The sequence below is a fragment of the Mesocricetus auratus genome, unplaced genomic scaffold, assembly GCF_017639785.1.
Source record: "Mesocricetus auratus isolate SY011 unplaced genomic scaffold, BCM_Maur_2.0 Super-Scaffold_100691, whole genome shotgun sequence".
Classification (NCBI taxonomy): domain Eukaryota; kingdom Metazoa; phylum Chordata; class Mammalia; order Rodentia; family Cricetidae; genus Mesocricetus; species Mesocricetus auratus.
This window is the reverse complement of record NW_024429267.1, coordinates 37744754-37759026: the sequence shown is the minus strand read 5'-3', so window position 1 is coordinate 37759026 and position 14273 is coordinate 37744754. Positions and strand designations below refer to the sequence as shown.

The 14273-nt window shown below is 48.4% G+C and overlaps 1 protein-coding gene across 2 annotated transcripts in view; it reads left to right on the top strand.

Moving 5' to 3' along the window:
* Positions 1–14273, top strand: part of Esyt3 (extended synaptotagmin 3) — a 45738-nt gene that overhangs the window by 5365 nt on the left and 26100 nt on the right. For both annotated transcript variants that reach the window (XM_021228330.2, XM_013114828.3), the window contains exon 2: positions 12576–12617. In XM_021228330.2, the coding sequence (XP_021083989.1) occupies positions 12576–12617 (42 nt within the window). The remainder of the gene's footprint in view (positions 1–12575; positions 12618–14273) is intronic.

The window sequence follows — 14273 nt, the reverse complement described above, 5'->3', positions numbered from 1 at the left end:
ACTGTGGGAGCATGTGGGACCGGCTACTCACACCGAGAGTGATCTGCCAGACCCGCCCCCTAATGCTTCCATCATCTCCCAGCAATGCCGTCGAACTATGACTCTACCGGGGATTAATTCATTCATGAAGTCAGAGCCCGTATGATCCGGTCACTTCCTCCAAGCCCCGCCTCTGAACACTGCTGCGCTGGAGACTGGGGCCTTCTGCACATGGGCCTATTCCAGGACACTTCATATCCAAACCATAGTACATTTGTCTTCTCCTCCTCCATGCACAGCTCCTCCTCCCAGCTGAGCCCCAGGGATTCCCAGTCTCTGGGACCCTAGAGCTTCAGTACAGAGCTGCTCACAGGTACCAGAGGCAGAGGGCCTCCTTTCTCCCCCTCCTCCTCACCCCCTCCTCCTCCCGCTCCTCTTCAGTAAATATTGAGACAGGATCAAGGATATGTCTGGTTGTCTCCCCGGCTCCCATGGGACCTGTTATAGGGACAAAGCAACATTTTTGACACACCCTATATGCCAACTAGGGATGTGAGACTTGGTCCTCTAGTCTCACAGGGACCCAGGACCCATGTCTCACACACCCTATCTCTACACCAAGACAAGGTCACTCCTGCCCAATAAACCTATGTGTCATGTGTCCTTGAAACCAAGGGACCTTTCTGGATCATTTCAGAATCCCATAGTCCCCCACCCATCTCTTTGCATATTTATTTTTAATTAAAAAAATCTCCCTTTCTTCAAAATTTTGTTTTCTCTAAAATTTTAAGGTTAGAATATATTGTGGAATTTTCTTATATATGTATGTCATGTCAGTATGTCAGCTTTTTCCTCATCATTTCCCTTCCTCTCTGCCCTCCCATTTTGTCCCCTCTCACTGGTCCCCTTGCTTCCCCTGGCACCCCTGCTTTCATAACACGTATTATATATGATATTATCCCCTCTTTCCTCCACTCCATTAAGATCTCTTCCTCCCCTCTCATGATCCCCTTTCTGGTTTCACGACCACATATACGAATGTACACGTCTACACATACCCTATGTGTGACTTTAAATTTCAACCACTCATGTGAAAGAAACTGTGCTATTTTTTTGCATCTGGCTTATTTCACTTAACACAATGATTTCCATATTTTCCTATAAACGTCTTGATTTTCTCTTCTTTATGGCTACATATATACATATGTACCATACTTGGTCTGTTCTTCTAGCTGGTTCCATTTCCTGGCTCTTGTGAACAGTGCAGCAATAAACATGGATGTGTACGTCTCCCTGTGGTCTGTCAGCTTTGGGTCGGTCTGGTGTAGACCCAAGAGAGGCGTAGCTGGTGCACGTGGTACCTTTATTATTTTCTTCCTAAGAAACCTCTCCACTGCTTTACATAGTAGCTGCACAAGTCTACACAGTGAATAAGGAAGGGCTCCTCTTTCTCCACACCCCCATGTGCCAGGATTTGTCACTTGTTTTCTTGGTGACGGTCATTCTGAGTAGCATGAAGTGGAATCTAGAAGTAGTTTTGATTTGTCTTTCCCAATGTTTTCCTTTTGTGTTTACTTCGTAATATTTTAGTAGTGGTTATAAACCGGTTCAAACTCTGGCTTTCTTAGCTATGAAGGCACATGTATGTGGACGGTACAAAGTATAGACTTAGAAAACACACAGGTCCTCCACCCAGAGACACATGTTCTGCTCGAACACTCGTGTGCAGGTGGTATGTGAACGTTAAAAGCAAAACAAACTCATACCTTTCCTTATTGTTAAATATTCCCTTAAAAGATTTATTTTATTGGATATGCATGAGTGTTTGCTTGCATGTATGTATGTGTATCGTATGCATGCCTGACTCCCTCAGAGACCATAGGTTGTGACAGGGCCCTTGGAACTGGAGTTACAGTGGTGGTGAGCCACCGTGTGGGCGCTGACAATCAAATGTGGGTTCTCTACAAGAGCAGTCAGTGCTGTTAACTGCTGAGCCCTTCTCTCCAGCACCATTATTACTTTTGTATAGTCTTAGTCTATTACAAACATTCTCTAAGAACACTGTTAACAACTGTGCTTCCATGATGTGGATATGCCATTTCTTTAACCCCGACGGTGTGTCTTCACCTTCCCCCCTACGGCCAGCTAAGGTCCCTGCTTGGAGTTTCTCCCTCAGATCTTCCAGTCTGAGGCTTTCCTAGCTCCCCAGCCTGAATCATCCTCAGGCCTCTAGGGCTCGGGCTCCCCAGCACTCTCTCTCCCACACTGATTCGCTCCTTCCAGTGTGTGTCTGACTTTCCTCCAGACTCAGTCTCTTCTAGGGCAAGCCTGCTGCTGCTTTTCTGTTCCCTGGGCTCCTGGCTCAGGGCTCAGCTCACAGGCAGACCTCAGTAAAAGCCTGCTGGGCTGGAGAGAATGGCTGTCATCAAGTGGTAAAGAGCACTGCTCTTCCGCAGGACCTGGGTTCAGTTCCCAGCACCCACCTGGCAGCTCACAGCGGTCTGTAACTCCAGTTCCTGGGGATTTAACATCCTCTTCTGAACTCCAAGGGCACCAGATACACACATGGCGAACAGACATGCTTACATGCAATATACTCAAACACATAAAATTTCAGTCTAGAAACAAAAGAGTAAATAAATATAAAAACTCCTTGAGCTATAACTGCTGTAAAACTCTTAGTCATTTCTTTAACTTTCCTAGAGTAGGCTCATAACAAAGCTTATGAACATTTTAAACATATGTTTTATTTGTGCTTTTGAGAATTTTATGCATGTTGCAATATATTTTTATCATATCCACTGCCCAGACCAGATCTCCCGACATGTACCACTCGCAATTGGATGTTTTCTTTTTTAGGGTTTTATATATCAGCACATTGTATTTGCATCCTTTCCATGCCCTTCTCTTCCTCCTCTAATTCCTCCCTTGTCCTTCCCCAACCCCACACCTCCTCTTGAGTTCATAACCTCTTTGTCTACATGCATTGTTGTTACACACACACACACACACACACACACACACACACACAGGCCCATTAGTGCTGCTCTTATTTGCATGCATTTAAGGCTGACCCCTTAGGATTGGGGTCTTATCCTTGAGGGAAAAATTAAAAAGAGGAAGGAAAAAAGAGAACAAAACAAAACTGGTTCTCCTGTTGGCAGCCATTGACTACCTCTAGCTCTAGGGCTAAGGCCTTTTCTTGTATCCATGTTGGCCCTTTGTGGGTCTTGTGCAGGCAGCCATCTTACTGACAGGCATGGAAGCAACAACCCTGTCCTGTCCAGAAGAAACTGTCATGGAGCAGTCCTTGTCCTCTAACTCTTACAGTGCTCCCTGAGTCTCAGGTATGGGGTTGTGTTACTGATGTCCCATGTGGAGATGGGTACCTCACGGTCACTTTATCTCTATGTCTTGACTGGCTGTGGGTCTCTCTTGTAGTCTCTGTCTGTTGTAAAAGGAAGGTTCTTTGATGAGATGCGAGAACCGTGAAATCTAGTTAGTGCTGCCTGTGTGTGCATGGTTGTTGGACCATCCACTGGATGAGTGGTTCTCAACCTTCCTAATGCTGCCCGACTCTTAAACACAGTTCCTCGCATTGTGCTGACTCCCCCACTGTGAAATATTTTCATTGCTACTTCATAGCTGTAATTTTGCTACTGTTATGAATTGTAATGTAAATATCTGTGTTTTCTGATGCCCTTCTTAGGCGACCTCTGTGAAAGGGTCATCCAAACCCTCCCACAGGTTGAGAACTACTGCACCGGGAGCATGCCAGTACCCCTGAAGAAAACTACCTCTGCCTGCTCCAGCAGCTTTCAGCTACCAATAGCTCCTCAGCTAGGGTTTGCGACCCCCTTCCCCACCCACGCAGGAGCTTCGACGGCTTGTTCTTGTCCAGGTCTTGTTCCGACCGCCACAGGGGCTCATGCATTCCTGAGTGCAGTGGTCCCGTCATGTCCAGAAGACCCTGTTTTGCAGCAGCTCCCCCCAGTCGCCGACTCTTACGACCCCTTTGCCCTTCTTCTGTGATGCTCGCTGACCCCTGGAAATAAGAGGGCACAATGCGGATGCCCCATTTAAGGCCCAGCACTCCCCTGCCCTTGGCCCAGTTGTGGGTCTCTGTATTAACTGCTCTCCACCGCAAGGGGTCTCTCGGATGAGGGCTGAGAATCTCACTAAGCTGTGGGTATAAAGATAAATGTATGGGAGGCAGTCTGATTCTGTGTCCGTGTAAAGCTTACATCCATTTTAAAGAGACTTTTGTCCACTTCGTTGTTGCCTCACCGGCCTCAGTGACTGTTATTTTCTGCCCTTTATTAGTCCAATGAGCAAGATGATAATATTTCTTAACCTGTCCAGATCAGTGACCTTTCTAGCCACTTATGCTATCACTGAGGTCTCCTGGGAAATCTGCTCTGGGGATGGGCAGAGGGCTCAGTTGATAAAGTGCTTGTTGTGCGAGCATGAGAACCCAAACTCAGAGCCTCAGCACCCACATAAAAACTGAATGTGTCTGTCACCTGAGTGCTGGGGTGGAGCAGGTAGACCTGGAGCTTACTGTGTAGTCAAATGGTGAACCCAGGCTTGAGTGAGAGGCCTTGTCTCAAAAATTAAAGGGGGGGGGGGGGGTGGAGAGATGGCTCAGTGGCTAACAGTGTCTTCTGCTCTTGCAGGGGACTCTGGTTTGGTGGCCAGCACCCACCTGGCAGCTTACAACCATCTGCAACTCTAGTTCCAGGGGATTCAATGCCTCTTCTGACTCATGGGTGCTTTCAGGCACATACATGTGCACATAAATAAATACTGAAAAAGGATTTTAAAAGGGGGGGGGAAGACACCCAGTGTTAACCTCTATTCCCCACACATATGTACACACACCTGCACATACATAACATGTACACATCATATACGAGAAAACCTGCTTTGTGACCAGCTCTGAGCCCCTGTCTTTGGCAGGCTGCTGGGCATCTGGTCACTGATGGCTGCTAATTGGAGCTCCAGCTGATCGGGTCTTCCTATTGTTGGGCCCAGCTGGTTTAGACCAGTTTGCTAGCTGGGTGTGTTAGTAAGAGCCTGTGGATTACAGGATAGCACCAGACAGGTTGGCAGAGCAATTACTTCTGTGAAAGCATGTTTAGCAGGGTAATTTACAGCAGAAAGGTGCAAATTAAAAGTAGTTGTCAGCCAGGTGTGTCGCACACCTGTAATCTCAGAGGGTGAGGCAGGAGGACAGCCAGGATTTCTTAGTGAGATTCATCTCAAAACAAAAGGTAAAAATGGGGGTAGTTTTCACAGCTAAATATTTGCCTCCTGGCAAAAGGGGGAGGGGCAGACTGTGCTTCCTCATGAGAAAAATTAGGGTAATAGAGGATTGCTTTCCTGTGGTGTGGTCTCCTGTCCCAGACGGGGCAGCCTTTACAGGACGTCTCTCTGCAGTACCCAAGACAGGTCTCTCTCACCTGGGCATGGGGGTAGCAGTATCAGTTTGAGCCAGCATGTGTGTGTGTGTGTGTGTGTGTGTGTGTGTGCACGCGCGTGTGTGTGTGTAAAGCCATTAATGTTGCCGGAGAGGGTGCAGCAGCCCAAAGCTCCATAGTGACACCTACTATATGTGATTGGTGGGATTTAACTGTCCCACTGGGCAGTTTTTTCACTGCTTTGGAACTGTTGCTCCTAAAGGCTTTAGGAGGTATATTTCAGGCCTCTACACATGAAGATGGACACAATGTGTTAGGTGGGTTCTGTCTCACTGGGGATTTGACTTGATCCTCAGCTTGCTTTAGTTTCTCTCCTCAAGCTCCTGTTACCTCTAGTTTCCTGGTCAAACTGTCATTGGAAAAATAGCAGCTATGGTCAGGCATAGGCTGCCAAACTTGATGACATGTACCTGTTTCCCAGGACCCATATGGTTGGTGGAAAGAGAGAACTGACTCCCTCAAGCTGTCCTCTGACCTTCTGACTTCTATATGCATGCAAGGAATGGTCCTGTTCTAGGGACACATTCTTGTCTGCGGTACATCAACTAGGAGAGTACACAAATTTCTCTGGGAATGAAGCAGGCCAGCACCCTAGTCCACTTAGAAGTAGGCCCACTTCCGTATTCCTGGATCCTCTATATGAGTGGAGCAGGAGTGAACACACACACACACACACACACACACACACACACACACACACGCACACGCACATGCACATGCATGAAAACTATGGGGCCATCTCTTCAGATCTTATCCTGGTACTTCAGAGAGCTCAGGGGAGATACAAATGAAACCTTTACTGTGAAAAGGCCCTGGGGTAAGGGATGTTTTCCTGTCAGATTCTCCTGCTCTTAAACTTGTCAAGAGAGTGCTCAATGGCTCTTGAGCCTAGGCTGTGGCTCCCTGCTCTCTGTTGCCATGGTGACCTAAGCATTCAGGATGCTAGCACTCCACTCCCTGGCTACTCTGCCTCCAGCAGCTCTGCAGACACCTTGGCATCAGCTGCCTGGGAAAGCCAACCTTCCAATGGCCGGCCAGCCGATCACAACTGGGTTCCAAAGCTCGTTCATCTCAGGAACCCAGACCACCCCCAGATTCTGCGTCAGCCCTGATGATCCAGGTTTAGAGTTAGTTAGTCTGAAGGCTTCCTGGTAGGACAGAGCAGTAGCAAAGAAATGGAACCAGGCTTGACATCTAGCGTATCGATGGATGGATAATGACAAAATGACATATATGTAATATGTGTACAATGAATGGGTTCTACTCAGGTCTTAGGAAAAATGGAGTTATTGGAATTTCAGTAAAATGGGTGACTGGAAGGTATGAAGTGAGGTGACCTAGTCTCAGGAGGACAAAAATCACACGGTGCCTCATGAGTGGATCCTGACAGTAAATGTCTGTGTTTATGCAAATAAAGGTTCGTGAGAGCAGGTGTAGACTACGGGGATAGACAGGAGGCCATGAGCCAGAGCAAGAGGGGAGAGGACATGCAGGCACAGGTGCTATGACAGAGGAAGGGCGGCTCCCAGTGGAGAGAGAGCACAGGGAGGATGCGGGAGAAGAAGCGGACAGAGAAACAACAGAGATGATTTTTAAAATCCCCTCTGAAGCCTAATTGTTCCTAAAGACTTTTTAAAATTACATTTCTATTTTATTATCTTTTGCACTGGCTCCCCTGCCCCGTGTGTGTGAACTTGTGTGGAGGCCAGAAGATAACTTGGGAGAGTTGGTTCTCTCCTACCATGAGTTTCAGGGATTGAATCCAGATCATCAGGCTTAGTGACAGGTGTCTTTGCCCACTGAGCCATCCTACCAGCCCCCAAACTTAATATTTTATAAGCTAGCAAAAGAAAAACTTAAAGAAAAAAAAAGGTTGAGGGCTGAGAGTCCCACAATTACGAGAAGTTACTGTTATGCAGAAGCCCTGAGCTCAGTTCATAGCATCCGTGTTGGGTGGCCCACAACTGTCTGTAACCCCAACTCTCCGCTGGCCCCCTCAGATATTGCACTCGAGTACACATATCTCAAAGTCTTTTTTTTAATATTGAAAATAGTATGTAAAGGATACAACTGAGCAGTACGGCAACAGCAGCAGTCTTAAATAGCAGTTGCCACATTAGACAAAGTGGAGTTTAATGCAAGTCTGAAGGCAAGGAAGGGTGATGCATGCTCGCAAAGGGTGATAATTAGATGTCATCATGGACACACTGATTTCACAGTACAAGGCTGAAATCGAAGTTGGCGGCTGTGTGAGGAAGTAGATGGACCAGCAGTGGGGCTTGGAAATCCTCGTCTACCCCTCTGTGACAATAGCCAGCCACGCAAAAACCAAACCCAAGGCAAAACATATCAGCAAGACATCATTCATAACAGTCACCCATGGAACGGTCACAGGGGTTAATCATGTTCTAGACCCTAGAAGGATTACCAACAGGTTTCATCTTTGTTCATATCACAAAGAAATAATAGAAAATTTTATTAGATTTATTCATTTTATTTTACTTGTGCTTTATTTATATGTATGTATTGCACCGTGTGCATGATTGGTACCCAGGGAGGTCAGAAGTGGGCATCAGATCCCCTGGAAGTGGAGTTAGGGATGATTGTGAGCCACTGTGTGGATGCTGGGAACTGAACCCACCATATATAGCTGGATTAGTGAGCTCCAGGGTCAGTGAGAGACCTCATCTTGGAATTTAAGGTGGAGAGAGATTGAGGAGGACACCAGATGTTAACCTGTGACTTCTATGTGCATGTACATACACATCTCTCTCTCTCTCTCTCTCTCTCTCTCTCACACACACACACACACACACACACACACACACACACAGAAAAAGAGAAAAAGTTTTAGGCATCACTTTGAATCCCATGAACATAAGGCCCAAGTAAAATATAACATCAAATGGAGTTTATCCCAAGAGTTAAATAGTTTTTTTTTCATTTTTAATCATTTCTCCTTAAAAGTTACATTTTTGAGAAGGTTATGAGACAATTAACACCATTTGCCCTGTTCCTTTCCTCCTCCAACTCCAAATACTCCCATGTACCTCTACTACCTTGATTTCTTTCTAATTCATAGTCTCTTTTTAATTGTTCTTGTTGTGTGTGTGTGTGTGTAGACACACATGCATATAATCCTAAACACATGAATACAACATGCATATTGCTCCTTGTATATATGCATTTTCAAGGATGATCAGTTGATTTGAATAATTGATGGGTGTGTTTTTCCCTGTCTCCCCAGCTCCCAGCATTCCCTAGTTGCCTGTAGTTCTTTGTGTAGGGTTGAGACATCATGGGCTTTCCTTTGTCCATTTTAGTTAGCATGGCTATGAGTTGTCCTTGTTCAGCTTGTGTTTATGCAGTCATGTTGGTGAGACTTTATGGGTGTAGCTTTTGGCATTCCTAGGAGAGACAAGACAATCCAGTAGCAAACTCCCTGGTCCCCTGGCTCTTACAGTCTCTCCCCCTCCCTCTTCTGCAATGACCCCGAGCCTTAGGTGCAGGAGTTGTTTTGTACATGCATCCATTGGGACCAGACTCTGTAACTGCGTTTTGACTGCTTGTGGTTTCCTGTAATGGCCTACATCTATTGCAAAGAGAAGTGTTCTTGATGAATGGTGAACACTACACGTACCTGTGGGTGTAAGGACAGATATTTATAATGTCGTTAGATATTATGTTGGTTTAGTTAAGTTGTAGTTGCAGGGTTTTCTCTAAGGTCCATGAATTAACAGCCCAAAGTAGTTAACTAGGCTTCCAGTATCAGGCATGGCTCCCCACTTGTTGGGTGAGAGCTGGCTCTGTTTCAAAAGCACGACCACTTAAGCGGACAACATTGATGATTATCTCAGTGGGCATGAGAAAAAAACTAGATATCATAAATGCCCTTGTGGAATGAAAGCATGTCGATTAAAGAGCCTCCCCGACTCCAGCAGGTGCTGACCTGCGTCCACAGTAAAGTGTTTTATAAAAGAGACCCTAGGAGCTTCCCCTGAAGGCCAGGCAGAGATGCCCCATTTCTCCACTGCTGCTCCTCAAACACAGGGCCTGGCTGGTTAGGAAAAGCACAGGAAATGTGCAAAGACAAGGTCAGCAAGGAAGAAAGAGAAAGAATGCTACAGGAGACAGTAAATATATAAAAATAACCTAGGAGAAAACTGATGGGTGTGGATATGGTGTGTATCTGTATGTCACGCCAGAAACAGAGAGGGAGGAAGGGAGGGAGAGAGAGAGAGAGAGAGAGAGAGAGAGAGAGAGAGAGAGAGAGAGAGAGAGAGAGAGAGAGAGAGAGAGAGAGAGAGAGAGAGAGAGAGAGGAGAACAAATAACCCAGGAATATCAAGGAACAATTATTAGAACTATTCAAAATTCTCAGCGAAGTTTTTCAGAAAGTGAAACAGCAATTTTGTTTAAACTGCAAACCCCACAAAGTTATCTGACAAAATGTATAAACTTTTTATAGAAAAGGTTTATGGTCCTAAACACAAATGTGATAAACCATGGTGTAAATTTCAAGAGGTACAAGTGTCAGTGCCCCTATGGGAGAACAAATGTCCACTGCAGGGGTTTGAACTGGAACCCCCCCCAAGCCCTGTGGCAAGGGCTTGGTCTCTGTCCAGTGTAGGTGGAAGGTGATGAAGCCTGTAAGGGGCGGGGCTTAGTGGAAGGAAGTTAGTACATTCCTGGTGTCCTCAAATGGGGTCCTGGGCCTCTGTGAGCTGAGTGTCTCAGGTGTTTTATCGCAACCACGCAAAGTCGGCTAGCACCTTCCCATTATCTACATATGTTTGGGAAAGAAAAACAGAAAGGGACAATCTCTGCCCAGGTCATTTAGAAAAGACACGGTGACTGCAAGTCTGAACAGGCAAACAAGCTGATGGGGTTGACGCTTAGCTAGAAACACACTCCAGACACACTCACGTGGACCATGGAAGACTGCCGTAAGGGAAGTGGGACGGAGACATATAGAATGATATCCTTATCTTATCCTGTTAAAAAATTCCAGGGAGAGTACAGATCTAAATCTTCAAGACGCAAATAAAAACTTAGGATAGCCTTGAGAATTTGGCATGGATAGACAGTCCAGAAAGACAATAAATAAATAAACAAACAAACAAATAACTAAATAACTAAATAAAAGGCAGGTGTGATGGGGAGATAAGTTGGCTGGCTTTTCCACATCACAGCGTGTTAGTATCGGGCTTCTGTTTCCTGCTCACCGGGCACAGTGTGTCATGGCTCCCGTGTGTCAGCTCTCCAGGGTAAAGATAGGTGCCAAGATTCAGGCTGGGGGTGGGGGGGAGGCACCAAACTGGACGCCCTGGTGGTGGTAAAAAGTTTTCTTAGACTGACTTGCTGTCCTTGGTGGGAGTTCAAACCATTTGTGGAGAGCCTCAAAGGCAGGCTTGGTAAACTGACGGAGACCGTGGCAACTTCAGAAACATGGGCCTGATCATTTTCTTGTTCCCACCCTTTTAGGGCAGGTGTGGGTCCCCTTAACACGAAGCGTGGGCTGTTCATTGATATCTCACAGCCAGCCCTGACTGTGCTCCAGAGTCACCCCGGGAGCTTGTTAAAAATAAGTCAGAGGGCCCCACCCCAACACACTCTGATTCAGGAGGTGCCAGGCTTAGGAACTGACATTTGACCAGCTCCCACGGGTGACCAGCATTGGACCTGCCAAACTGGATCGACCTCCAGGGTCCAGAGGCAGAACAACTCAGCTCCCAACGATGGAGACCCACCTGGGCTGGGAATGTGGAAGGATCCACGCCTAGAATGTGCTAGGGCAGGAAGTATGGTAGCTTGGGATGGAGAGGGAATGGTCCAGCAAAGAGGCAGTACCATCAAGGACCGGGCTGAAGCCAAACTCTCTCCTCCTGGTCCCTTCCTCCTGTCTCAGTCCTGACCCTGTGCCCAGGTGGTCTGCTCTCTACCTGTCTCCTTCATCAGCCTGAGCCCCAAGGGCAAGAAGCTAACCTTCATGCCTGCACACATTCAATCAGTGTTCTTCCATGTCACTTCATTCCATGAGTGTTTAATGGGACATTCCTATGCTAGGACCAGGCTGCAGCAGGAAGCCAGACATTTCCAGGCTGGTAGGGAGAGAGGGTGACACCAAGAGGCTGTCGTGAAGCCAGACATTTCCAGGCTGGTAGGGAGAGAGGGTGACACCAAGAGGCTGTCGTAAAGTGTATTGAGTTCTACAATGGAGAACCATCAGACACCCAGAGGGACATCTGTCCTCTACTTTGGGAACTAGAAGTAACAAATGGCAGTCCAAGAGAACAGGGATGTGTCAGGGGGACTGTTCGACACCCTGGGAACTGGAATGTGTAGGACCTTGTTAGGAAGGTGGGTGCTTGGACTAAGAGATCCAGAGGATATCATGAGGATAGAGGCAAGCCGTGTAGAGGTTAGCCTGCAACCTGGGGCCCACTAGCCCTGCTGGCCCCTCCAGCTCACCAAGAGCAGGAAGAATGGCTGAGACTTAGAGGAATTTATGTGGCTATGTGACAAGGCCTGAGGGTTCCTTTGTGCTGGAGAGAGGGAGGCTTGTGTGGGACTCCTGAAAATAAGGAGAAAGGAGAAAGGATAGATTCTTCATGACAGCCACCCCCTAGTGGCCATCGGAAATGGCACCCTGTTAAAGATGGCTGTCACTGAGGGGTGACATTTTCTGATAAACTTCTGAATCTCCCTTTGCTTAGCTAAGCTTTGCATTTGTGTTTGTGTTTTGTTTTAACATGGAGTATATCTCTTGCCTCCTTGAAGTGAATGAATGAAATCTGTAAGGTGCAAACTTGCTTACTAGCTCAGGGAACCTGGGGATGTCCAGTGCAAAGAATCTTCCTCAGGCTACCACAGGCCGAGACGGCACTGTGGAGCTGGCTTCTCCTGTGAAATGAAAGCAGGGCTAGGAGAGTAAACTTGCCCCAAATAGGCAGGGGCAGGTGTGCAGTGGGTGCTGAGGACACCCTGTGACCTACACAGAAGCAAGGGGTGAGAACTCACTGAGCCACCTTCCAGGCAGCAGGACAGGGCTTGCCAAGCCTCTTGCTGGGGGCATGTGGCTCTTGCCTAAATTCCTTTTGGGGTTTCTCTTTTCTAGATACATTTCCCAGATGTGGAGCGTGTGGAGTGGGCCAATAAGGTAAGGCCATTGGTGGGCAGGAAGAGCTGGGTCCGTTGCAGGCCTGGGCACCCCACATGCTGCCCTTTGGTGGGCAGGAAGAGCTGGGTCCGTTGCAGGCCTGGGCACCCCACATGCAGCCCTTTGGTGGGCAGGAAGAGCTGGGTCCATTGCAGGCCTGGGCACCCCACATGCAGCCCTTTGGTGGGCAGGAAGAGCTGGGTCCGTTGCAGGCCTGGGCACCCCACATGCAGCCCTTTGGTGGGCAGGAAGAGCTGGGTCCGTTGCAGGCCTGGGCACCCCACATGCAGCCCTTTGGTGGGCAGGAAGAGCTGGGTCCGTTGCAGGCCTGGGCACCCCACATGCAGCCCTTTGGTGGGCAGGAAGAGCTGGGTCCGTTGCAGGCCTGGGCACCCCACATGCAGCCCTTTGGTGGGCAGGAAGAGCTGGGTCCGTTGCAGGCCTGGGCACCCCACATGCAGCCCTTTGGTGGGCAGGAAGAGCTGGGTCCGTTGCAGGCCTGGGCACCCCACATGCAGCCCTTTGGTGGGCAGGAAGAGCTGGGTCCGTTGCAGGCCTGGGCACCCCACATGCAGCCCTTTGGTGGGCAGGAAGAGCTGGGTCCGTTGCAGGCCTGGGCACCCCACATGCAGCCCTTTGGTGGGCAGGAAGAGCTGGGTCCGTTGCAGGCCTGGGCACCCCACATGCAGCCCTTTGGTGGGCAGGAAGAGCTGGGTCCGTTGCAGGCCTGGGCACCCCACATGCAGCCCTTTGGTGGGCAGGAAGAGCTGGGTCCGTTGCAGGCCTGGGCACCCCACATGCAGCCCTTTGGTGGGCAGGAAGAGCTGGGTCCGTTGCAGGCCTGGGCACCCCACATGCAGCCCTTTGGTGGGCAGGAAGAGCTGGGTCCGTTGCAGGCCTGGGTACCCCACATGCAGCCCTTTGGTGGGCAGGAAGAGCTGGGTCCGTTGCAGGCCTGGGCACCCCACATGCAGCCCTTTGGTGGGCAGGAAGAGCTGGGTCCGTTGCAGGCCTGGGCACCCCACATGCAGCCCTTTGGTACTCAGCATCAGAGTCCCTGGGCAACCCCAGCAGGAGTGCTGTGCAGACCCAAACCTCAGACTGCACTTTCCTTGCTAGGGATGGGCGGAGAGGCCCTCCACTGCCGAGCTCCCATTGGTTCCTCCATTGAGTGGTTCACAGAGTTTTCTTCTCTTTAAGTTTTTCCTTTAAGTAAGTTTTAAATTAATATCTGGACTAAAATTACACAGAAAATTTATAGAGAAAAAAACAGCCCTTATTTCCCTCCTCTCAAGATTATTTTATAAGTAAAGGAAGAGACTAGTTAGACACAACATCTGGGTTCCATGTGGCCCCCAGCCCTGCCACAAAACCACTGGTGTACAACCTTGGGCAATTTGCCCAACATCTCTGAGCCAGTTTCATTATCTGTAAAATGGGAGTGGTTATGATTCCTTCCCAAACCCATGGTGAGTATGTCACTCTTGTGACTGGTGGAAGGTTGTCTACGGGAACTCCCCTTGTTCTGGCTAGCTGCTCCATGTTCTGCATCAGGAACCCTGAATTTCCAGATGAGAAGCTTAGGTCTCACCCCCTGACCTGATCTATCAGGGGTCCCCTGCAGCCCATTCCTGTAGACTCCTGACTCTCTGACTT